This window comes from Cyprinodon variegatus, unplaced genomic scaffold (assembly GCF_000732505.1).
Source record: "Cyprinodon variegatus isolate N-32 unplaced genomic scaffold, C_variegatus-1.0 Scaffold93, whole genome shotgun sequence".
Taxonomy (NCBI): domain Eukaryota; kingdom Metazoa; phylum Chordata; class Actinopteri; order Cyprinodontiformes; family Cyprinodontidae; genus Cyprinodon; species Cyprinodon variegatus.
Genome location: NW_015150546.1, coordinates 740,502 through 764,700, shown reverse-complemented (window position 1 = coordinate 764,700; position 24,199 = coordinate 740,502). Strand labels below are relative to the sequence as shown.

General features: G+C 36.6%; 1 protein-coding gene across 2 annotated transcripts in view; it reads right to left on the bottom strand.

Moving 5' to 3' along the window:
- Window positions 1-24,199, bottom strand: part of pc (pyruvate carboxylase) — a 373,340-nt gene that overhangs the window by 177,022 nt on the left and 172,119 nt on the right. For both annotated transcript variants that reach the window (XM_015373837.1, XM_015373838.1), the window contains exon 12: window positions 16,388-16,570. In XM_015373837.1, the coding sequence (XP_015229323.1) occupies window positions 16,388-16,570 (183 nt within the window). The remainder of the gene's footprint in view (window positions 1-16,387; window positions 16,571-24,199) is intronic.

The following is a 24,199-nucleotide window of genomic DNA, read 5'->3' as shown; positions in this document are numbered from 1 at the left end:
TCTCTTCCACAGGTAATTACAGAACTACTATATGCAGTAAAGCCACCATTCAGCCAAGTGAAATTTAAATAAAAACTATTATCTAACACAAAGTAGTGTTAGATAAAGTGGAGACAAAACAGCAGGAATTGTTCAAATTCCTAAACCACAGATTAATACAATTGGAAGATGAGCTTAGTAATGGGTGCATCTCTGTTTTTGGGATAAAATTAGAAAAAAAAAATCTATATATAAACAAAATTATTACTCCTTTACTCCTTTAAATATTAATGCAACGTTTGTAATTGTGGAAGAAGGAAATCACGAAAAGACTGCAGGAAAAAAAAAAACAGTTATACCCAAGACTACAGCAACTTAACTCCTCAGATAATACCCCCCCATCTTTACCAGCCCAGTTTGCAGATCATAAGTCTGAGATTTACAGCATTCAAGTGGATCCAGTCAGATCAGAGGGCTGAGTGTTTTCCACTACATACAGCTAAGACCCAACAGCAATGTTTTTTGTTTAACTTGGCAGAATCAACAGAAGCACAGTCTGTAAAATGTGAATTTTATCTACATCCCATGATATCTAGGTGAGCTGTATGAGAATTCTGAAGCTAGCTCTAAAATGCTTCCAATAGAAACCATTTTCGATGGGAATCACTCTCAGTAGCAATGTTTACGTAAATAGACCAAAAAAGTATGAGGGAACTATTTATATGGACATGAGGAATTGGAATAAAAACAGCATATTAGACTAAGAAATGTCATTAAAATGCCGACCAGAATGTCCTGCGGCTCAAAGTGGAAACCTTCATGATGTGAGCTAAGGCCAGCTTATCTTATGCAGAAAAACTATCCAGTTAAGCGTTTACATGCATGCCGATTGGAATTGAAATTTAATTCTGATCCTGCCTTAACCATTCAATATTCCAACTGACATGTTTATATGACATTTTATTCCAATCAGTCATTTATGAGGATTACTTAGGTCAGTGTAAAATTAGCTCATTTATCACATTCTGCTTAACAGCCCCATGATCCTCTCATGGCTCTGCCTTCAGTTCATATCAAGGCCATAAAACTATTTCTGATCCAGAGACTAAGCATATTGAAAAACTACCTTGCAAAAAAAAACAAAAAAAAAAAAAAACAGGTGTTTCCACTTTTTGTGCTTCAGTCTCTCCAATGAATTTTCGTTATTAAACAGTTTAAATCCTAATTTTAAACTGACTGTAAAAATTCATCATTTTACACATCTAATTGAGAGACTTTAGCTCAGCAGCTCAAGCTTTATTTGCTTTTATGTCTTAAACTGTTCTAAATGCAGACCAGTTTTAACGTTGCAGCGCTGGAGCATGTTTACATGTCAGGAAGGAACAATTTCCAAGGAGGAAATGTTTAGTTACTTTTTATGCTAGGTTCATATCTGTTCATATCTAGAACAGAAATTAGGCAAAGTTTAACTTGCAGTTAATTTCCTCTATGAAGCAAGCAGTAGCTTAATGAATGGTGCATGCTTATGTTCATCTTACACCAAACTCATGTTCTATAGTTTGTATTCCTTTCCTTAATCTTTCTTCGTCACATATTTCCCCTAATTTAAGCACTATCACAGGTAAGGAAGGATGTTACATCATTAGCTTTTCCAGTTAAATTGCATCTCTGCTTCCAATCCTCACAGCTCTCCCCTGTCGCTAATGCGATTTAGCTCTTTTTCTGGTTCTCACCACAGGCCTGCCACTCTCATTACTTTCCTTAACATCCTAGCCACTGCCCCATCTAATCTCCATGTTTCTCCATAACCAGGAATGAAACATGAGCTTCCCTGCCCTCTTTTCATCATTATCAGCTCTTCTGCCTTTTTGTCCTCCATGTGGCAATGCTACCACCCACTCCGCCCACTCCTCATCCCCGAAGGCTCCCGTTAAGACTCATGATCAGACAGAGGCAGCCAAATCTTGTATCTCTTCTCATCTGGAGATGATCTGGGGTTTCTTTAAGACACCAGCAGTGGGATATCTGTGTGAGTCTCTATGAGGCAGAGACAGATTGAGAGGGAAGCGATGTGACAGGGTGTCTGCTTATTTTACAAAAGAAAAAGCACCAGTGGAGACCAAATACTGAGCAGGAAAGCTGGTACAGAAGAGCATAAAATCCTTCTGATTATATTTGAACAATGAGCAAAAGTCTATAAAATATATGTCAAGCAATATTTTTAAAAAGTTTAAACATTAAATCATAAAATTGGAAAGCCTGGAATTGATAGCTAGAGCCTTAAAAGGCTTTCACATTTAACTTAAATATATTTCCGGTGGATTAGATCTGAAAGAATATAAAAATCAGAAAAGGAGAAATTATGGTTTTCAGACGTTATTAAAATCTGAGAAGCATGACACGCCCCTAAATTTGCAATGAATCCAGAAAGCATTGAGTGATGCACTCTCTCATTTAGTTATGTTGGGATTATATTACCGTAATTTTCGGACTATAAGCCACAAATTTTTCCCCATTTTTTGACCTTGCTTATATAACAATGCGGCTTATCTATGGACTTTTACAGCTAACGGCCACTAGGGTAATACAGTAAATCCCGAAGCAGACTCTGAGAAAGATGGACATTGCGAGCGCAAGACAGTTTGTGTGACACCCACATTATGGAAAACAGATGTTGAAATGCATATGATGCAGCTTTTAAATGATAGGCTGTCGATTTGGCAGTAAACTAAGGAAATAGAACCGCTGCACGTAACCTTGGAATCAACGAGTCAATGCAGAGACGTTGGAGACGCCAGCAGGAAGAATTGTCTCAATTTAATTGTGTTGAAATGTTAATAGGAGCTTCCCCAAACAGTTGCCTCTTTCCCGACAATCCTCTCTGTGCACGAACCTATATGGTAATTAAACATAAAAAACCTGCGGCTTATAGTCCAGTGCGGCTTGTATATGTACAAATCATGCCATTTAGCTTCTGCGGCTTATATTCAGGTGCGGCTTAGTCTGGAAATTACGGTAATCTTTTCTTCATTATACTAGTCACATCATTTTGAAGATTAATGACACTTGGAATAGGGGTATGGGGATGTGGATACTTTCTGGTTGGACTGTATAAATATAAGCAAACCATTTAATGTTTTAACTCTGCAAACCTATGGAATAGAAGCACTGGACAGAATGAATATACAGTAGTTGGAGGTGCAGCAGTTTTATAGCCAAAGGGAATCATAGCGGAGCCATAATTGAGGCTAACTGCTTGGAAAGGAACCTTTGGCTGTGTGCAGACATCAAACCCATTCCCCATCTAGCCATGCCTGCAAGAGAAATACTGCAGGATATCATGACTTTTAAAAATGTCTCTGCTTAATGGCCGGTGTATTTAATCAGACCTTGGTGCGTTGTCTGCTGAAACTCAGGTAAGAGCTGAAAGAACAGCAGCAGCTAAGGAGATGCCGAGGGAATGTGTTTGTTTTCGGTTTATAGAGTGAAGTGCTGCGTTTATGACCCATACAGGTGCAGGTTTATTACTCAGAATATGATGGATGACAGAGGAAACAGGTGGACAGCCTTCATGAGTTCAAATAAATTTTTCTGCATTATTCTTTTGCTTTAGGAAAACAGGTATAAGTGCAATAAAAACAAAATATAACCACCACTCTGCAGTTATTTTACTTTGCAAAGAGGTTTGTAGTCAAAGATTTTACTGCCTGCCAAAACAGGCTGTCAGGTCTCCAGATGTGGACTTTATTTACAACATAGCTGCTTTTTGTCATGTGGTGCATTTTAATTCTTAGCCTAGTCTATAAGTGTTTAAATATAAAGAGCTGTCAAATATCAGCCAAAAGAGGAAAGTTGCTTCCATGTCTTATTGTTTATCAACCCCAAAGCAAAGATACAGCAGTAAATATCTCAGTGCCATGAAAACACAGGATTGACCTAAATGCAAAACAGTTTTTTTTTTTTTGTGTGTGATTCTTCGTGCAGAAAACTTCTGCAGTTTCTCTTCAAGACATTAAAGGAAGGTGTAGTCTCTGAACGGCATTAAAAGAACATATTTGCCAGAACAAAATCTCTAAGAATTATCCAGACAGACGCAGGTACAAACCTGACGAGGAGGAAAGTGTTTGATGTTTATGCTTACTTGAAAACCAGCAACTTGAAATCTAAATAAAAACTAAACAAAAACAATCCTCCATGTCTGCTGCAGAAAATAAAGGTTATTCATCCAAACTCCAGAGAAATTAAAAACCGTTTGAGATGAAGCACTTTCTGCTGCAGAAAATGACAGGCCTGCTACAGTTTTTAAATAATAAATGAGTCATTTTATTGTGGTTCTCAGTGTTTGCTTGCATTAGCTTACGATCAGATGGCACCAATTCCATCCAATTTAAAGGGTAGATATCAGTTTACAACTAACTGGGTTATAGCTGGTAATCTGTGGTAGCATGAATTATTTGCTTGTCAATGAGATATGCAAAGTAGTATGGGAGAAACGGGGATCAGAATATTTTAATCACATTAAAGTTTGTAATGGTTTTTTTGCTTTTAAAGTGTTAAATTTGGTATTTAGATTGAGTTTATGATCATCTAGGCTATAAAGAGGATTTTTCAAACAAAAAAAAATATTGCAGAGTGGAAAAAAGTTGAAAAACCACATTTTCAAGGTAAAAAAAAATACTCCTTAACCAAGTAAAAGCGCAGAATAGAACCACCAATTTTCCATTGGCAGTACTGTAATTAATCACACAATGTTCAATCTACAGTGAACTGCAGGTTATTCAACACCTGAGGGGTGCTTCAACAAGTTCCACACACTCCTCGCATCAAAAACACTGCAAAAAAAACAATTTACGCCCACTAAGCTGTTGACCCTGTCCGGTGGCTGCACTTCGAGTTTGCTACTGCAGGCTTTCATTGTTAACCCTTCCTGAACATAAAAGATCCTTCAAAACAGAAAACTGCATATATGTGTACATGTATACTGGTGAAGATTCTCAGTCATCCAAGTCATATTCATTCCAAAAAAAAGTTAAAAAAAACAAAAAAAAAACACTGGACTTTGTTTTCAAGTTTGAAGACTTTTCACCTCCCATCCACAAAGCTTTTTCATAAAAAAAATGTAAACTAAACATTAAACAGACTGCATCAAAGCAACAAATTCACTATAAACACTAAATGAAAAAATATATACATATATGGAATCTACAAAGAATCAATGTAATACATCAACATGCATTTAAATAAAGGTAGAGAAACAGCTTAACAGCACAGTTTAATTTTTGTTTTTCTGATAGATGTGACTCCACAGGTTTCCAATAACCTTCTGCTTAAAATGTAATTAGAGAAAGCGTTTTAGGTAACAGGTAAAATTACAGCCACTATGATCAACATCAACAAATGGAAACTTGCCATTAAATGACTTGATTAATTCTGCTTGCCTTGCTGCATGTACTCTAGTACTATTCCAGCCTATTGATGGAAGCAGTGGGCAAATGCGTTTGAAAGGATTTAAGTAAAACCAAGATGTACTAAGGAGGTAGGAGCCAGCTGGAAGGCTAGATCTTGTTTGTCGACTTAGCCAGGTTCTGCAGTAGGTTTCTTACTTTGCAACAATCCTGTATCTTTGATTGTTGCAATGTGAATAACTTTTATAATAATCTGTGCCATTCATTCCCATGCATGCTCAGTATGGGGGATTACTGAAGCATCAACTATTGTATCCTTTCTATTGCTGCTACTCGTCCAGAATGCTGCAGTTTAAGTGGTTCAATATGTAAGATATACAGCTAGGCTATTTAATTGATTTTTATGTTTTACTTTTTATGTTTTCCACCTTGTTAAATGTGCAATCTCCATAAATATAACTTTTAGCTTATGCATTTTCAATGCCCCTGTACCCATCTGCATTGTCTAAGCGCTCAAGGGAAATTTAATTTGGGTGGTATGGAACTGCTCTGAGACTCTCTGGCTTTGATTAAAAGCAGTAGATCCATTTTTTCCGGATCACTTTGGTGTTTGTAAAGAGCAATTAAAACAACCATATAAATACCGCTGTTCCTCTACCTAAGGTGCAGGTAATCCAAATCTGTATTTTAATTGTTCCTCAAATCAATAAAGTTTGAAATGAAAGGAAAGTTAATCTTTCAGTTCAATAAAGGTGAAATGTTTCCAAACACTGATTAATTATGCTAATGGTTTCAGTATTGACCAAAGGATTGTGATTTTTAATTTATCCCACCACAGAGCAGATGAGCATTAACCCTTTTTTTCTTTAAGCATTCAATGCAATACTACTAGACTCATGTAACCTTGGAGGGTGTTATAGTAGCAAATTAAAAACTCCTGCCAAACTGCATCAAGGTCTTTGTAAAGTCACAATTTTGGGTCAAAGATGCAATGACCAAGCCATTAATTTGTATACCATACTCCAAGGAGCTCACCTTCAAGTTTCTCACTAGTTATAAAAACAAATCAGCGGTGAAATAATCAATCATGTACATGTTTAGCAAACTGCGGGAAAAATAGAAATTACAACTTAAGTCGGTAATAGAAACACCCTAACAAACCTTAATTTCCTCCCCAAGTTTGACATCTGATGAATAAAAGGTTTGTATTGAAGGTGAATACATTTCTTCATTTGTGAACTATTACTGTAGATAAGGATCACATTTCAAATGCATTTTAATCAAACAGAAATTCAATAGTTGAAACAAGAGAAAAAGTTATTCCACTGTTTGTTCAGAGGTGAGGTCCAAATTGGGAGCACACGCTTACTTCAGTTTTAATTGTCAATTAATGAAAACAGACATTAGCTGATCCGAGCACCTGGCTCAGGACGAGCCATAATTAAACTCATTAGAATTAGGAAGGAGACTTTTGTTCTCCATCAGCCATTAAAGCAGCCGAAGAACAAGGTGCTGAGCCAAAGCAGTCTTTCCTTTATTCCTTGCTCTCCTGTAGCCTTTCAGTCCCTCACCAACTTTAATAGAACAATCACTCCTAGACCTGAGTCTTCCACTCCGTTTCAACCACATACCCTCCCCCTTTGCTCACTGCAACTACTTCAATTTTCTTATTCATTGCATTTTCTCATTTCCTCCTGATTACCGACAGAAATTGTTTGTGCAAATACCACCAAAGTAGTTTATGCCAATAGCTTGTTATGCAGAAGTAAACAATGGTTTTCTAACTTTTTTGACATCGTCACAGCTCCAAACGGCGGCTTTTTATGGTCCCCAAGCAATCTGAATTTTCTGTTTCAGCAGATTGTGTTTTGTGAGCGTTCTGGTTTGTCTCCAGGAGCAAGATGGTGAGCATCTCACAGTTTCTATTAGTTCATCTGGGTGGAAATGAATGGAGTGATTTGATGAAATATTAAACAGCACATGTCGAAGCCAATCAACAGATTGCTTTTTTTTTTTTTTTTTTCCAGAAGACAAAATTCTTCAATTACTTATGCAAGGAAAGTTTTGTTTCTTCTGATGTGATTTCTGATTAGTTTAGAGTGGCATATTTGTTCCTTTAATGGAATTACAGACAAGAATAGGGATTCATAAAAATCTAGTGCAATTCCTTTCACCCACTTATCAAAGCTAAACCCTCAAGGAAAAGTCGAAATTTGTGCAAACAACAACAATACAACATAAATTCTGCCAAGTCCTGCAGTTCACACATAAAAGGAAGCTCACTTCATTGTTAGTGGACCTAGAAAAAGAACCAACGGAAATCAATAAATGCTGCTTTTTCATTTGTGCATCTAAAGGAGGGATTTTGACTTATAAAGCAAAGGTCTAGCAATTGATAAAAGTAATAAATCTGATCATTTGTTGAAGGTTAAAGCTCTTTGTGATTTATAAGTAGAACTTAGTTTTTATAATAAAATACCAGATGTATATATCCCCAGCTTTTTTCCCCACATCATAATCATTTTTAATTTCTCTTTACTTAAATACGAGAGCTCGATACGAAGAGTATGAACTGTGATTTTTTTTTTTTTTTAAACCTACACTTTTATCATGTCTTTAAAAGATAAGCACAACTGGCCTGATTCTATGGCACAAACAGCTACACAAATCTTCTCCCATCAGTGCAAACCTCTAAATTTATATGATTCTAACTTTTCTGCTTACAGAACGCATACTAAAACATTTCTTTATAGATGAAAACAAAATAAAAAAAAACAATTTTCCCTTTATTTAGAAACCATATTTAGAGGTGGGTGAGCATGATGAGGCGCGGAGCCTGGATCTGCCAAAGCAAGGACATTACCATCTGGTCTTAATATCAAAATCTGTCCTTTGTCAATACGCTTTAGTAAAGACTCACTGTAAACCAGCTTTAATGTATCATGTGTTTAACTTTGTTTATGTTCAACTTTCACTGTTTAACTTTGTTTATGTTCAACTTTCACTTTAAAGTACACTAAATCTAAGGAGAAACCTTTTATCTATAGAATGAATACACTATACTGATGTCTTCCCTTTTTTTCCCTCCACAAAAGATTGACTTTTCCTTTAGAAGATATTTGAACCTACAGCTGACTAAATATTATATGGAAATAAGTTTTTATATTAAGGCTCTACACTTTATTTCTCTACCAGTTTCTCTCCATATCGATCTACTACAAACAGACTTTGAGATGAAATGTCATTCGGAAGCAGTTTGTCCAAGATGGTTGTAAACATGTCCTGGCTGCCAGCCTCTGGCTCTGAAGGACCCCAACAAGGCCTTTTGTGAATGTGTCAAACAGAGCTGTTAAGATGGAGCTCTTTTAAAAACAAGAGTAAAAGGCCTCAACCTGATTGGCCACATATAGAAGTTCTTACACATCCACAGATAACCCCTGTACGAGTAATAAGTAAATAACATGCAATGTGGGTTAATTAACAGATGTAGCTTTTATGTTTTGCCTGAACAGATCAGATTTTCTTGATTTAAACACTGAATACCTCATGCATCCATACTTCACCAGTACTATCCAGTTAAAACTGCTCCATTCTGGCACTGCTGGGTAAATGCAACTTAAGATTTAGATGTGGAATACTAATTCAAAGAGGCCTTTATTTCACATGAGTTACTGAACTTGGAAAGCCAAAACAGGACAACCTTGGTTAGAGAAACAGCAGCTCAAGTTTAACCATTACATTGATAACATCTGTTATTGTTAACAGAAAAAAACCAAGGAGCTACTCCAACATTTTGATAAGATGCTCCATTTTAATGAGAAAAGGGGAATCTGATTATTCAAATTTCCCTGCAATTTTTTCTAAAAGATGCATAATGCATGCCTTTTCTGGGTGAATGCAATTCAAAACCACATATTAGTGGCTTACTGAATGCTGGTTGCAACATGAATTATATGAATAGCTAGGAAACATTTCATCCAACTGGCCCAAATAGCCACATATAGCTGCTAAAGAGAAATACAAAAGATTTACTTTTTGTTTATGCACTTTATTTAGATTTAAAACAGTCTGAAAAGAAGAGACAACTGAAATGCAGACCAGGGTTCTCAATTAAGTTACTTTAACACAATTGTTTTATATCATACCCTGCTAACATGAAACAATCGTGTAACTAAATATGATTAAGTAAATGCCAAAAACTGTTTCATCATTTTTTTTTCAGTGTAGTTCTTTAAAACAAGGGCTTGACAAGGGCTTAAAGTGTCACACTATAAAGATAAAATTAATAAAAAAAATTAAAGCTTTGGCAATTGCTGCATCAATAAAATATGTCTTTTTTGGAGGGAGGTTTACGGTACTAGTGGCTCGTTTTCTGACAGTAGGCTGACGGGAAAGAGGATATGAGAGAGGGGGAGAGACATGCAGCAAAGGACCACAGGCCGGATTCGAATCCAGGTTGGCTGTGTCGAGGATTAAGGCATCCATACATTGGGTCGTGTGCACAAAACTTCAACAAGAAAACCCTAATATATGAGAAATAATGGCCAAAGGGTTCAAAACCCAATTAAAATGTTTGGTGGGACTATCAATGAGCAGTGCAAAATGTAGCTGTGCAAACTTAACAGATAATTACGAAGCTTTAATTAATAGTTTAACAGAAATACTTCACAATGATGTTAGACTGATATTCATATAGTAAACTACTACTTCAAGCCAATGCTGCTGGAGGTGGTTCCTACAATGGGATCAGTCGTGTAAAGGCCATTTACTTTAAATGAGGCCGCATTTAGGTTCAAGGTGTTTTCTGCAAAGCTTTAAAACATTTCCAGATCCCATTTGTGCTCTTAATGTGCAGTTAAGGAGACTGTATTTACTGTGTTGTGTGTTTTAATGTGCAACAAGATCTTAAGTCATTTTAGACAAATCTCGTCATTAAAAGAAACAAAAGCTGTGAACTTGTGCTTAAAGGTAAAATGCATAATATTACTGATGGCAATAATTGGTATTTTCCTCTCTAAATGTTCATAGTCTATAGCTTTTGTTTCCCTCTATGCCACCTACACTTTATGCAGGCTTTCAATATCTCTTAATTTCATTGATAATGCTGCACACACCATTTACTACAAAGATGCAACATGCGTTTCAAGATGAGCTACTTTAAATGCAGTATTTAAAAGTGTTCTGGGCGTTTTGTTTATCCATTTGGCAGATGCTTTTAAGAAAGCGACATAAAAGCATAAAACAATGTATAATGTATTATAAAAAGGCAACAATAAGACAGTTGGAAAGTCTGGTTTGGAAAACTGGTCTTAGTGAGAACTGAAGTGTAGGCATAAAGAGAGGCATGTCCAGAAGAGTGTATCAGATAGGGTAGGGGAAGTCTTAAAGAGTTTGACAAATTGGCTTTCCATGATTTGAGATTTAAAAAAAGTCTGGATTGTCTTCAGAATGGTGTAGGCACTTTTAGCAGTCAATCCCTAGATGGTGAGATTGTAAAAGTGGTGGCAAAAGTCTGAACATTCAATTAGAAATTAGCCATTGCATTTTGTTGGCATGTTATCTCTCCAAGAATAGTTGGTTATAAATCTAAAGGCAAATGGTCTAAATGTGACCCATGGTTTTCAAAATATGTCAGAAAACCGATCCAATGTATAAATATAATACTAAGTTTTTAAAGTTTCTTATTTCTAGTTAGGCCTTTCTCTTCACACAGCATTAATTTAGGTAAAAATGAGTGTTAGCACAATGCTAAAACAAATGCCAGTACAGGTATAATGCCGTTGGCTTTGGACTTTAAGGACCAAGGTCAAGCCTGGTAAATTTTAAAGAGTAGAGTTAAAATTTTTCTCCACCAATGTTCAAACTGCTGCAAACCCCTCTCCCATCTCAAAACACTTCCACAGGGACATGCAGTATGAACCTGTCCCTGACCATACCTGGGGACAAAGGCATCACCTTATAGACTCTTCTTTTGCCTTTTTTGCCTCCCTCCAGAAAGGTTCAGGTTGGGGAGACATAGCCAGAATCTGCACATCAAATCCTAAGTGGACCTCTCACAACTGATAAATGCAGAGAGACTGTTCTGCAAAATTTCATCCGAGTTTATTGGACATTTTAAGATACCAGAGACTGGAGGCATAGAGCTTCTGAGAGGAAAGGACATTAGCTTCCCTGCTACAGGCCTGACATACTAAGCTGTTCAACACTGAAGACACCTCCGCCTTTTTCAAAATGGAGATGAGAGGTTACAGGTCGGTGAAAGTTAGGGAACAAGTTTCCAGCCAAACAATTTGGGTTTTTGAAGATTTGGAATCATTTTGTGTGTTTGTGTGAAGCAAGCCAACAGGAAGACAATGGTGACTACAAGGTTACCTACGCCGCCATCTTTAGCAGTTGATAAAAATAAACTATTTCACTAAGGGTTTAACCTTTAATATAATGTAAACATTTATGCAATCGGTTATATGCCCATTACATTTGACAGCCAAAATATAACCAAGAAGATTTTTAAACAAGTCTGCTAGCTGCTATATCCATCGTCTTAACAACCAAACCTACCTAAAGCTAAAAGAGGTCCAACCCCTGATTTATTTACCTCCTTGAATTTGCACTGTGAATTAGTTTTGAGCACATTTTAATTGCCCTTAAAGAGATAAAAGCTAATTTGACTGTCTTCCAAACTCTTCAAGATAAACAGTGGTTCTCAAGGATGTAATCCATGCTGAACTGTGATATCATTGAATCATTTTGTTGAGTGGATTTCAACCATTTTTCATTTTACTATGTGTCCATAGTAGTTTAGTTGAGTTTCGACAAGTTTAGTCAAGACACAACTGAAATATGTTTTACTTGGACTTGAATGATTTGTTAATTATATTTTGAATGGAGGCTTTAGCTAATTATATCTGCATGCAAAGTTAACCATTGGGCTGAAATCACACTTTCATTTGTTGTCCTAACACAGCCAGTTGGACATGTGTTTACAGAATATATGACAATTTAAGTTTGTTTAAATAACATTTGCCTCCCCCGCTCTGGTGGGCTTTAAATAAAATAAGTTAAAGCATAAAAGGCTTTCCATTTCAGATAAACAGGAACATATTTGCAGTATAAAGTTGCAGCATGACTGCTTATAGAAAAATACTAATGGGGTGAAAATCCTATAAAAAAAAAAAAAAAAAAAGGTGCATAATACAAGGTAATAAAGATGTTATGAAAACAGACTTTTTATCATCTCTTTCCTGAATTACTTGCACAGAGGGAGGATTACTAAATTATTCATACAATTAAATACCATGTAAGTGGTTGTTTATAGGTGTGAAATGAAGAAAAGGTAACCCTGTCCCCTCAAGACATGGTGTGTCATTTAAAGCTTGAGAGCGAAACTAAAGGATGTAAAGCTCTACCTGGTCAAGGCTCATCTAAACCTCATGTTCCTCCAAATAATGAAAGGGTATCCACATTTCCCACTCTTGTGTTTCTTTCAATTTTAGGCAACAGTTCCTTGATAAATTTCGGACAATCTTGGTGTGAATTCATGGTTGCTTATTTTAAATTTGATCAACCCTGGTTGATGACACGGGGAAAGCCTAAAAATAAATCCCATTTCTTCCCCAGTCAGTGATATGATACAAACATTACCAGACTGCAGTGATGGGAAACCTTTTACTGTGTAGCCTCTAATGGCTGTGTTCACTACCGCGGAGTATTAAAAGCTAGTCTGAGAAAGCCCTAAAGTTGCAAGAACCTTTCTGATTACATGCCTGTGACCGACTCTGGCTGCATGACAGAGGAAGAGTTTCAGCAGATAGCAGGAAGCCTTAACATAGTACAGCTCTTTAACCCCACATGTCAAGACCAGGCTAGATTGGAATTGACAACTGTTGGAACATTGGAAATCTTTCAGTCAAGCTCTGTGTTTTCCAGGTATATACAGACAAAGGGATTTTGGAAAGGCTACACATGCGGGGAGCTAATATAGGATTTTTTGAAGGTTTAAGATGCCAACTTTGTAAACATTTCCTCTTCAATTCTAATCTAAAAAAAAAAAAAAAAATTATGGGAAAAATAAAGAACCAGAAGGGAAGTCCCGAGGCACAACTGCCTTCAAGGGGACATAACTTCCTCATTTTACACCAGTGAGCCATCGTTATGCAAATTTAAGATGAACATCTGAGCAGAACGTGCATCCACCAACCCAAGAAGAGGATTAATACAAGCAGGTTAAGTTCAGCTTAAAATTACAGTGAAGATTCACCCTATGAACACAAATTAAAACAACCAACATGCCTTTGCAGAATAAATTTAGAAATATTCTCCAACTACTCTATTTCAATGTATGGTCCAACCCTTTTTTAGGTAGTTTTCACCACAATACAGATGAAAACCTAAGCAGCATGCTGTTTATGAAAAAGAAAAAAAGATTATTATTTCAAAAGTTATCATCCTCCATTTTCCCTTTCATTAGATTGGTATGAAGAGCCCATGAGAACCACCTTAGGAAACCTGTGTATCTAGTCTGTGTAGGTTAAAATAATAAGCATGAATTCTGTCATAGTGAGTAAGATTGTAGAGGCCTTTTGTATGTGATCAAAGAGCTACATCAATTCGAGCCATCTAAAGCCATTTTTGAACTTCCTGTAATTAGGCTAATTTTTCAGTTGCAAAGCAAATTTTAATGCAATTATGCAACATAATTTTTAACAAAAAGTTTGTTAAACTTTGTTCCAAGAATCTATAATTAACGACATGTTTCATTGTACAGATTGAGACGATTCTGGTTCTTATTGTTGGCACATAGCTATGCGACCCTTTTGTATTGATGTACTGCTTTTCCCAAAGATGTAAGCATCACAAGTTTACCGTTCTGCCATTTGCAGGTTTTGCCCACCTTTGTTTTAATAAAACCTGAAAAAACAAGGGACGCTAGAATTTATTGAGCGGGTGCACAGTTGATTTATTTGCACCCAACTAGTGGAGATTTATGTTTGGGCTTAATTGGGATGTAAATTAATGTGTCCTCAGAGCTTGGATTATAGAATTAATGCAGCTGTTTCAAGTCATAAATCAGCTTTAGGAAAGCAAATTAAGAGTTTTATAGATGGTAATGTTGTATTTTCAACAGAACAGCTAAAGCTCCGAAAAGAAAACCTTGATACAAACAACTGGTTTAAAACTAAACAGGATGCATGTAGAGGCTGTAAAAAAAAATCTATCAAATGGCAATAATGAAGCTAGAGATTAAACACAGATTGTACTGCTCTCACTGAACATCAGAAGCATGGTGGCAAATGAATAGTTGGCCGTCAATCATTACTTTTAGTTAAAACAAGCTGCTTTGCTTTATGGCAACATAAGTGAAGAATTCCATACATGATGATTAAAGCATTCAAGATGATTAATGAACAACTAATGGCTGCTAAGGAGGTAATTCAATCATTTGAATCAGGTGTGTTGGAGCAGTGATTCATCTAAAACAAAGGACACCGACCAAGGTTAAGAAACCTTGATCTAAAGCACCATGCACCAAACCCACGCAAACATGGCGCCACAGCACCTTAAAGACCAACCTGCTGTTTNTATTTTCAGGAGTACAAAGAGAAAGTGGACACTAGGTGTGGGGACCAGCAAGCTACGGCTTATTAGCATAGAAGTTAATGAGCCACAAAACGGCTGATATGATTTCACCTCCTTAGTTTTGCCTTTTTAGCTAGTTTCAGAGAAAGAGCTTGTATAAAAAAAAAATAACTAAAAAACATTTTTTTTTTTACAGTCTGCAGATCTATCCCAACCTGTGTAAAATGGAGCATAATGAGTTCCCTTTAAAACTAATCCAATAATCCAAAGGAGCAATTAAGGAAACACTAAGCTTTGACTCAAGTATCTGCTTAATTTGAGATGTATCAAAGGATTTTTCAGGTCAATATACAGCATTTGACATTTCATTGTCATATTTCGAGGGCCCCTGGTCCCTGTAATGTTACTAAAATGGTGGAAATATTCACTTTAATGTTGCATCAAGTTCTAAAAACAGCTCCCTTCCTTTTGATTTAAAGTCCAGTTTAGGCTCCACCATAAGGCGGCCTTTGAAGATAATCTTTTAGTCCAAATTATATGAAAATAGAAATTTTAGGCTGCAATTACTCAAAGGCCAACAAAGTTGGTTTATAGTCTTTTAATATTCAAATAATACTGAAGATTTCTACCTCCCTCATGTAGACTGCCACCTTTTACGAGTCCACCTACCATGCAGCTTTATAATACATTCTCTCCACCAAACTTGCCCTTGTTAAAGCTTCCCTCCCTGCTCCTCTATCAGTCCATCTTTGCCCTCCTGTTTTATGTTTTCCCATGTCTTTCCTGTCCATCACCTCATCTCTGTTCTCTCTGGCTCTTCATGACATTTAACTTCTTTACACACATTCTGCTCATTCTGTGCACACAGACAAAAGGTTCACAGAATGTGCAAATACAGATATGATGACAGACATGCAGGTGAATGGACATGGGCTGTACAGCAGGTGATAAACAGTAAAAAAAAAGTCAAATCTAATTCCCCCCAGAGGAAAACTGCTGGCTGTCGGCCATCAAACAAGTCGATAAAATGTTTCATTTTAGATCCGTATATTACCTAAAGGTGCACTTAAACAATTATAACAGGCTCTAAACAAAAAAAAAAAAAAATGGCTGAGCCTTACTCAAGCTTCAAGGTCTCTAAAATACCAAGTTAAAGGTAATTGAAATGAGCTACTAGGGGATTAAAAATCTTTAGTGGTTCTAAATGTTCCAAGGCTGGTAACTATGCATTACTAAAGGCTGTTAAGTCTTGCCTTTATAGAAAGTCACAAACGACCAAACAATTGAAATCAGTAAGTGCAGAGCCTTTTATAAATCTGCCAGAAATCATGTTTAAGATAACTTCTCTTCATTTCCTGTTCAGTCAACAGCACGCAATGCGGATAAAAGCGCAAACCCCAGAGTGCAGCAACAGATGCACAACTTACCTTGACTCCTCGCACTCTGAACTCTGCGAGGGCTCGGCTCATCTTGGAAGCAGCTGTGTTCAGGTCCTTTCCGCTGGCGATCACTTTCACTAGGAGTGAGTCATAGTGAGGAGAGATGACAGCCCCCTGGAAGGCTGAAGCGCTGTCCAGACGGATACCCATGCCTTCTCCACTCCTAAAGACCTGTCAGAGGGAGACAACATGGCAGGGATTAATTGCTCTGCCAATCAGACACAGCTCATCTAAACATACACTCGTGAATGCATGAGTGGTCAACAGACAAACGGCTTTCTCCTTTAAGACCATCAGATGTGTAATCAGCTCCCAGTGTCTGAAACTGGCTATAGACATAAACCTGTTCTCTAAGATGTAGAATATTCTTACCAACTGTGTCAGCATCACTCCAGCCAACCTAAATGTTATCGACTATTTTCATATTTACACAATATCTTATTAGTTCTTAGAAAAAATGTAGTTCTGTACTGTGTTTTAAAAGTTTGTACCTGTCTGAGGAGTACGGAAGGAAGCTAGCAATACCCAACAATGTTACAAGACCTCTAATTTTAAGATTTATGTATTTTTTCACACTGAATCCATCGATTCTAGCCGTAAATCCTTCTGGAATCATTTTAGGCGACACAGAATCAGTAACTGCACACACACTGCAGCCGATCAGAGTTTATATGCGTATTTAATGATTTGGTTTGCTAGTTGTCCCCGCACTCAGTGCTAGCCCAATGTGATGTGATTTTTCAAACAATAAAGAATAATAAGGTAGCAAAAAACTTAACCTATACTATAGAATGGAGTAACCCTAATGGGATTTTTCCATTATGATATGCTTTTCCCAGCCCTTATACTCAACACAAGGCTCCAAATATTCCTTTCTCTATTCATCCTGCATCACGTTTGTTTAGTTTAAAAAAAAGAGCAGTGTAATATCATGCCTGTAAGTTGTGCTTCACCAACAAGCTGGTTAAATAAAAATAAATCCTTGCCCATACATTAAAGTTGACCCAGGATAACTGGTCCAATTGTTCCCTCCTGTCGTGTCTACTAGTGTTATCCAGGTTTGGAACCAGCGCTGTATGGACAGAGCAAGCAACCCCTGGGATTAATTAGGTAATTAGTGAGAAAACTGACATAGCTCCAAGCTTGTTGGTATGTCATCTGCCGTGTCCATAAAGTCAATAGACATTGATGCCCGATGATGCCTCTAGAGCTGATCAGTCATTTTATAGAAGTAGTGTAATTTATTCTGCTTCACTTAGTTTGTGATTTCATGTTATAAAATAGATAAAAATACTGAATTTTCCTCTGCTGCGTAATAAAGCATAATGCGTTTGTCATGACACTTGACATTATTATCAACTTCTTAAGGGGGCTAATGTGTTCACTGCAAGAAGGAAAACATCTGTTTTAAATCAAACTCCATTTAGAAGACAATGGCTGCCAGAAATATGAGCAGAGAAATGAGCAAAATGCGGAAAACCTGCAGGAGACGGGTGAGCAACAAGGGGGGAAAGTAGCTGCATCACAGCACTTGGCAGGAGAGCAGAGATTGAGAGAAATGGGGATTGTCCAATACTTTAACATATGGAGACCTGGGGGTGGGGGTGAAAGATGAGTAGAAATTGTAATTATAACGTTGTGCCACACTGATGGTACACTGGAAATATCTCCACACAATGGGAGCTGCCGAGAATTATGATGAGCAACATTTTGTATGGGCTTTGTTTTTTTTTTTTTTATTGAACCAATCTCCCAACTCTGAAAAAACTCAAACTGAAAAGTCAAATACAAAAAGTAGTAACCTCTTACATTACTGCTGTAGAGGGTTTTTACACTCCATCACATCCTCATTTTTTCCTCTTAAGCTTATAGGCCAACGACTGCAATGCACAATGTGACATGGCGATGAGGCCATCTAACCTCTAGCCCGCTACCCAAACCAAGTAAAAGGCAAACAATATAAATATGCCCTTGGAACAGAGTTTGCACTGAACTCTGTGGAAGAGGTAACCCCACCAGGAATAACACACCCACACCTTGCATAAATGATCCAAACATTAAGTTAAACGTTGAGCCTTTCAGGTTTCAACTAAAATACAAAAAAAAAAAAAAAAAAAAAGTGTTTTTCACTGTGAAGCAATGACATGTTCTCTTATTGCTAAGTTCTCCTCTAAGAAGAATTTCCATTTCTGCTGATTTGCAAAGGAAGAGATAGTGTATGATTAGGTAATATTCTTTATTAAATACAATAATCTGACGACAGACAAGTTTAACTATTTTACTAAGCAATTCAGCCATTTGGAAGACTAAAAACTAACATATTGAGAGAGTTAAAAAAAATTGACCTAATGAGGGAAGTCATGTAAAATATTTTGTTTCCCTATTCACCTCAAAATATACAACCTATTTAAATTGACAATAATTTGCCAACAGATTTTTTACTATCTGAGGTTCAGTGCTGTTTATTTTTCCACTGCTTACTAACCTTGCTTCTCATTAGATGTCTGCCTGAAATTAACAGGCTAAACAGTAAAATGACCTCTGCCCATCTCTTTAACACTGCAGGGTAAACAGCAACAGACCAAAGCAGGAGAAGTGCTTCACTGAAACCCAGGATTTCTACTCCTGCTGCTCAGTCTGCATCATTAAAGGTGAAGGAAGAACATAAAACTCTGTCTAAAGTGAAAGTGAAGCAGCTCTTTGACTCGTGGTGGTGTGAAGAAATGGTTGACCCTTGAGGCTTTGGATAAACTTATCCAAAGCCTCAAGAAATTAAACAAATCATTGCTAATTAGCTTTAAGTCAGTTCTGCAACATGACACTAAATTATCTTAAACAGCAAAATATGCAAGAATATGTTGAAGATTTAAGGTTAAAAAATGTTTTTTTTTTTAAAGGCTCTTTAATTTACACCTGCAGCAGGTGACCGTCTCGGATATAAAGTTAGCTTTATATCATTTCCAGTATGAAAAGGAGACATTTGTCATATGTAAAGGAAACCACTGAGCAAAAGTCGAGCCTTTTTTCTCTTTAAGCCATGAACTGATGAATTTGATGTCATTTCTGCTTCAGCATTGCTCAACACAAACAATAAGTAATAATCCAAACAATTTATTAGTTTGCATGCATGCAGTGGTTCAAGCCGAGTATAATACTAAAGTCCACATTCTATAAGTCTCCCCAAGCCCTTCCACTCAAACGAGTTTTGCCTCACATGGCTGTAGATTCCTTTTGCTTTTGCATTTTTTCCTTCCACTAAACTTCAAATATATGATGCAGCATCTACACACCCAGCTTTTTGATTAGCTAGCCTCCTTTATAGAAGTAGTGGATAAGAGCTGGACATCAGTCTCACCCAAGATCGCATGACCCATAAAGGCTTTGCTTTAAAATTTACTTTGACAAAAAAAAAAAAAAAGTCATCTGCTATAACATTTTTCCTAAATCCACTATTTGGCTGCACTAATCAAAATAAGCTAGAGATACATGGATACAGAGATATATAGACAGATGGAGATGGGTTTTAATCGATCCTTTGTACTTTTAAGCTAAAATTCAACTTTTTCAATACATCTTTAACAGAAAAACACCAAAAAACACAAAAGAATATTACATGGTGTCTAAAGAAAGCAGCTAATTCACAATAACTGCACCTCATCTGTATTCAAAATAATAAACCCAGAGACAAGAAGCCATAAAAGCCTGTTTTTTTGCAAAGTATATTCATAGAGAAAACGGCTAGATCCCCCGAAATGAGGACCAACACTGTTTGTGAAGACAGTGCTGTTGTGCTCATGTCAGAAGGCTAATGAAATGTGCAGCAAGACAGATGTTTGCCCGCTGCACTTCGCTGAGCAAACATATAAATGGGATATGAAGTTAGACAAGAATTCACAACAATAACAGTAGAGTCTCAGTTATTGGGAACACACAGATGGGATTTGTTTTACAGGAAAGTATCGTGGGGGAAAAGAAAAAACAAAGTATCACCCTATGGATCACTGGAGAGTTATTAATTTTCTCCAAATTAGATGTTTGCGCTCATTAAAGACAACATTTTAGCATTTCCATCAGCCCAATAAGGAATAGGGTACAGCTATTGTGTGCTTATATCAACATGTGTGAATAATGTTTGGGGGCATAAGAACAAAGATGGTGCCAGAGCAAATCCCCAATACTTTGATTTTCCAAGACTTGCTGAAAGGCAGCAATGCTAAAGATCTTGCATTCAGAATAGAACAGGTACTTTACAGACAAAAACTGAGGGGAAAGTCAAGTACCGTGTTAATAATTCAAGTCAAGGGGATGGCTTCTTTCAGCCCAGGGCACTGTCAAACAAGAAAATCACACTTCTCTTCTCTTACACTCCCACCATGTCATTGCTTCTGTCTTACCTCTTTCTTTATAGACTCCAGAGAGTCAGAGGCACAAATAATTTAAGTGGGGTGTATTGATACGCATACTGATACGGCTCGACTCAGTCACTCACACTCTGGAGCTGGGATCTCTGTCCTGTCCTGCTTTGTTCTGACTGAGGGGAGAACTTCTAATCAGTCAAAACCCCAACACAAACTTTGCAGCTTAGTATTAAATCCTTTTAATCTTTCTACACTGCATCAGTCTCCCCAGCTGTAAACTTTCTCTTGGCCATGCTTTACCCTTTACAGCACATTTTTTATATTTCCTGTCAGAAACTAGCAGTCTACAACCCCCCCATCTGTTTCCTGAACACTTCCAATATATCACTCAAACACTTCAGTCCCTCTGCTGCACAGGTCAACAGTATATTTCTGCGACTTTGAATGAGAAAAATGTTGCTCCAGCATGGGATACTTTACAAATCACTCACTGCTACTGCAGTCTATGAAATAAATAAAAATAAAAGAGCTATGGATTCTTGGCGGATTTCCGTGGACCACGCCAGAGTACTTTTAGCAGAGTGGAGGGAGAAAAATATGAACAAAAGATGTGAATTCAGAGGTCAGAAGTCAGGGGGATACTATATTAATTTATACATTGGCATTCCAGAGTAAATGAACAGACTAAACTAATCTAAAACCAACTCAAATTTCTCAGAAAATCCAGCACATTTTTAGAAATATTTTCATTTGTTCTAGTTCATCACAATGTGTAGAAATATTAATAGTGGTTATAATGAAATGACAACAGTATATATAAATATATTTAATGACCAAAATGAGTTGTGGAAATTACAATATTTAGCATCTCTTAAAATCTCACGACACATTAGCATGCTAATCTCCGATATCGGGTTGGCATAAAATCTATTTAAACACACCATATATCTCATTTGTACATTTAAATGAAATTTAGGGTGATTTTAAATTATGGGCTTAAAAAAAAAAAAAAAATACCTTTTTTTTTTAAAAAACTAACTTATTTCCCTTCCCTCTATAGAGACATTGCTATGCTGCCATGAGCTTTCCTGTCACTTGACAACTGATGTGGTTTGAAGTAGACAAAGCTTAAAAATCAGAGCTATAGTATGATATAATTGTAACAGTTTACTGAAATGCATTGCACAAATGTATGTTTATTAGCTCTTAAATTTCTGGAGACAGCCATCTTTGGGCTACAGCAATAGTGACTTTAGAGATTGCCATTATGCGACCCAAAATTTGACTGCAGCAAGTTGGGCCTATGTTTATTAAATCCATCTACAGAGACAAAATGCCCTTTATAAAATTATCCATGTAAGCAAACCTCTTCATCACTTGAAAAGATAGTTAATGTGAACCTTGCAGAGTCCATTTTTTTTTTACCATGAGGGCCTCTGTATTGTTGGAGGTGGGAGCCGTTCATGCTGCTGCCATTTGATCGTTGAATGTCACTGAATATCCTCTGTAGCTTCAACTTACATTCTGTGGTGGATGGGTGAAATGACAGGGATCCCAAGGGACAGATGTTTTTATGAAAAATATAATACATTTTTCAAGCCCATGATATTTTTCATCAAACTAAGGAGTATGTGTCATTTAATCAATAACGTAACTATTCAAAAGGGATAAAGGAAGTGACAGTCCAAAAGGGACAAAGAACATAGCAAAAAGGCTCAATATAAAAAATACATTACATATAGAATAGTAATTTATGTCTTATGTTCTTTTTCTAAGTTTGTGTCTAGTAATTGCAGCATGAATGAAGAAATTACAAATGTTCTTTTGTTTTTCTTTTTCCTGTTGGGACTAATTATTTGATAGTTGAGATATATAGGCTGTGTCTGAACGTCTGCCCTAACCCCTCAATCACTGTATAAGGAACTCTGTTTAATATCAGTTCGGACAGATGACTAGTTTCCACTTCCCATTTGTCACGCAACTCGGCCTTTGCGAGGAGAGCTCTGGCTAAGAATTCTGGAATATATATCTACTCATCTAGTGACCAACTTTTCAAGGTACATTGTGGGAAATTTTGAGTCCCCTACTTTTTCATCCAATAAACGTTGAGACACTCATTTAAAATGGCGTGTCCACTATATAGTGACCTATATGGCTATGGGCAGACGCCTGGACACAGCCACAGGGCTTTATTATGACTTTATGGTGAATAACAGAAATTCACACACAAATTTACCATGGAATTCATTTTTTTTATTTTTTTTTTGGAGTGATCTGAATATTTACAGTTTGATTCATTGGAAATTCCTAAAACTCACTAAAATAAAAGAAAATGTGTCAGTCTTCACATTTATTTCAACTGAAAATAATTCATGTATCTTTACCCGTTAACGCGTAGTAAAGCGCCATTCCATTTTTCAGCGGATTGGTGACATATTTCCGCCCTGGGGCGCAAATATCTTTGCCCATTGACTCTTGTTAAAAATTGTCATGCGTAGTAGCACGTCTGCAATAGAAATAGTCGGCTAACTGCACGTAGCGAGGCTAATTCTTTATTCTGCTTTCCCCGCCTCCTTTTTCAAACATCAGGATCTGACCCAGCATGGATCAAGATGGGTACTATAGGACTGAAACAAAACACTTTAAAAAGAAGAATCAAAAATTTGGGACATGGAAAATAAGAGTTTTTTTTTTTTTAACACTTTCAGAAAATAGTTTTTATATATTAAGAAAATATAAAGCTGACTAATAGCTTCTCCATTATTAAACTGGTAAATTTTTTAGGTTTGTAAGACAACATTGGACCATGCAAAACACAGATTTGCCTTCACAAAGCCTCAAAAGGGCCACTTTTATTTACAAAAAGTAAACCTGTACAAGAAATTGTTTTGTTTTTAGATTTTTTATTATGTTTGTTGTTGTTGGCATTCATTTAAGTATAAAAGTGTGATGAATTTGCATACACATGATTGGTTTTTACTATGCGTCTCTTTTGAATTTATAGCACCCCTGTAGAAAACTCATGTCTTTGGTTTTATGGTTTTATTCCAGATCTGTTGCAACCCTGCTACTATAAAGTAGGTCCCTCTTTGTAAAGAGATTGCCATGTCAAGGTTTTGTTACAGTAAATAAAGGACATGATTTTAATAACCTAGAAATATCAGGATCCATTTAAAATAGGTCTGTTAAGCTTTTTTTAAGGTATAATAGTCATCCTGCCTGTCTTCATGCCAACAGCATGTGATAATTGTTCAAAATTGAATTGGCTGGTTCAAGCCCACTTCATGTCATACCTTCAGTCTAAAAGTGATGCATAAACTGTAAACAAATGACCCTTTGCACAAATAGATCCCACTTAGCCAATACCTATGACTACCCTCTATAATCTGAACTTTTGTTGTACTTTATTAAATATATGTTTTTTTCTAAATCAAATGGCTGG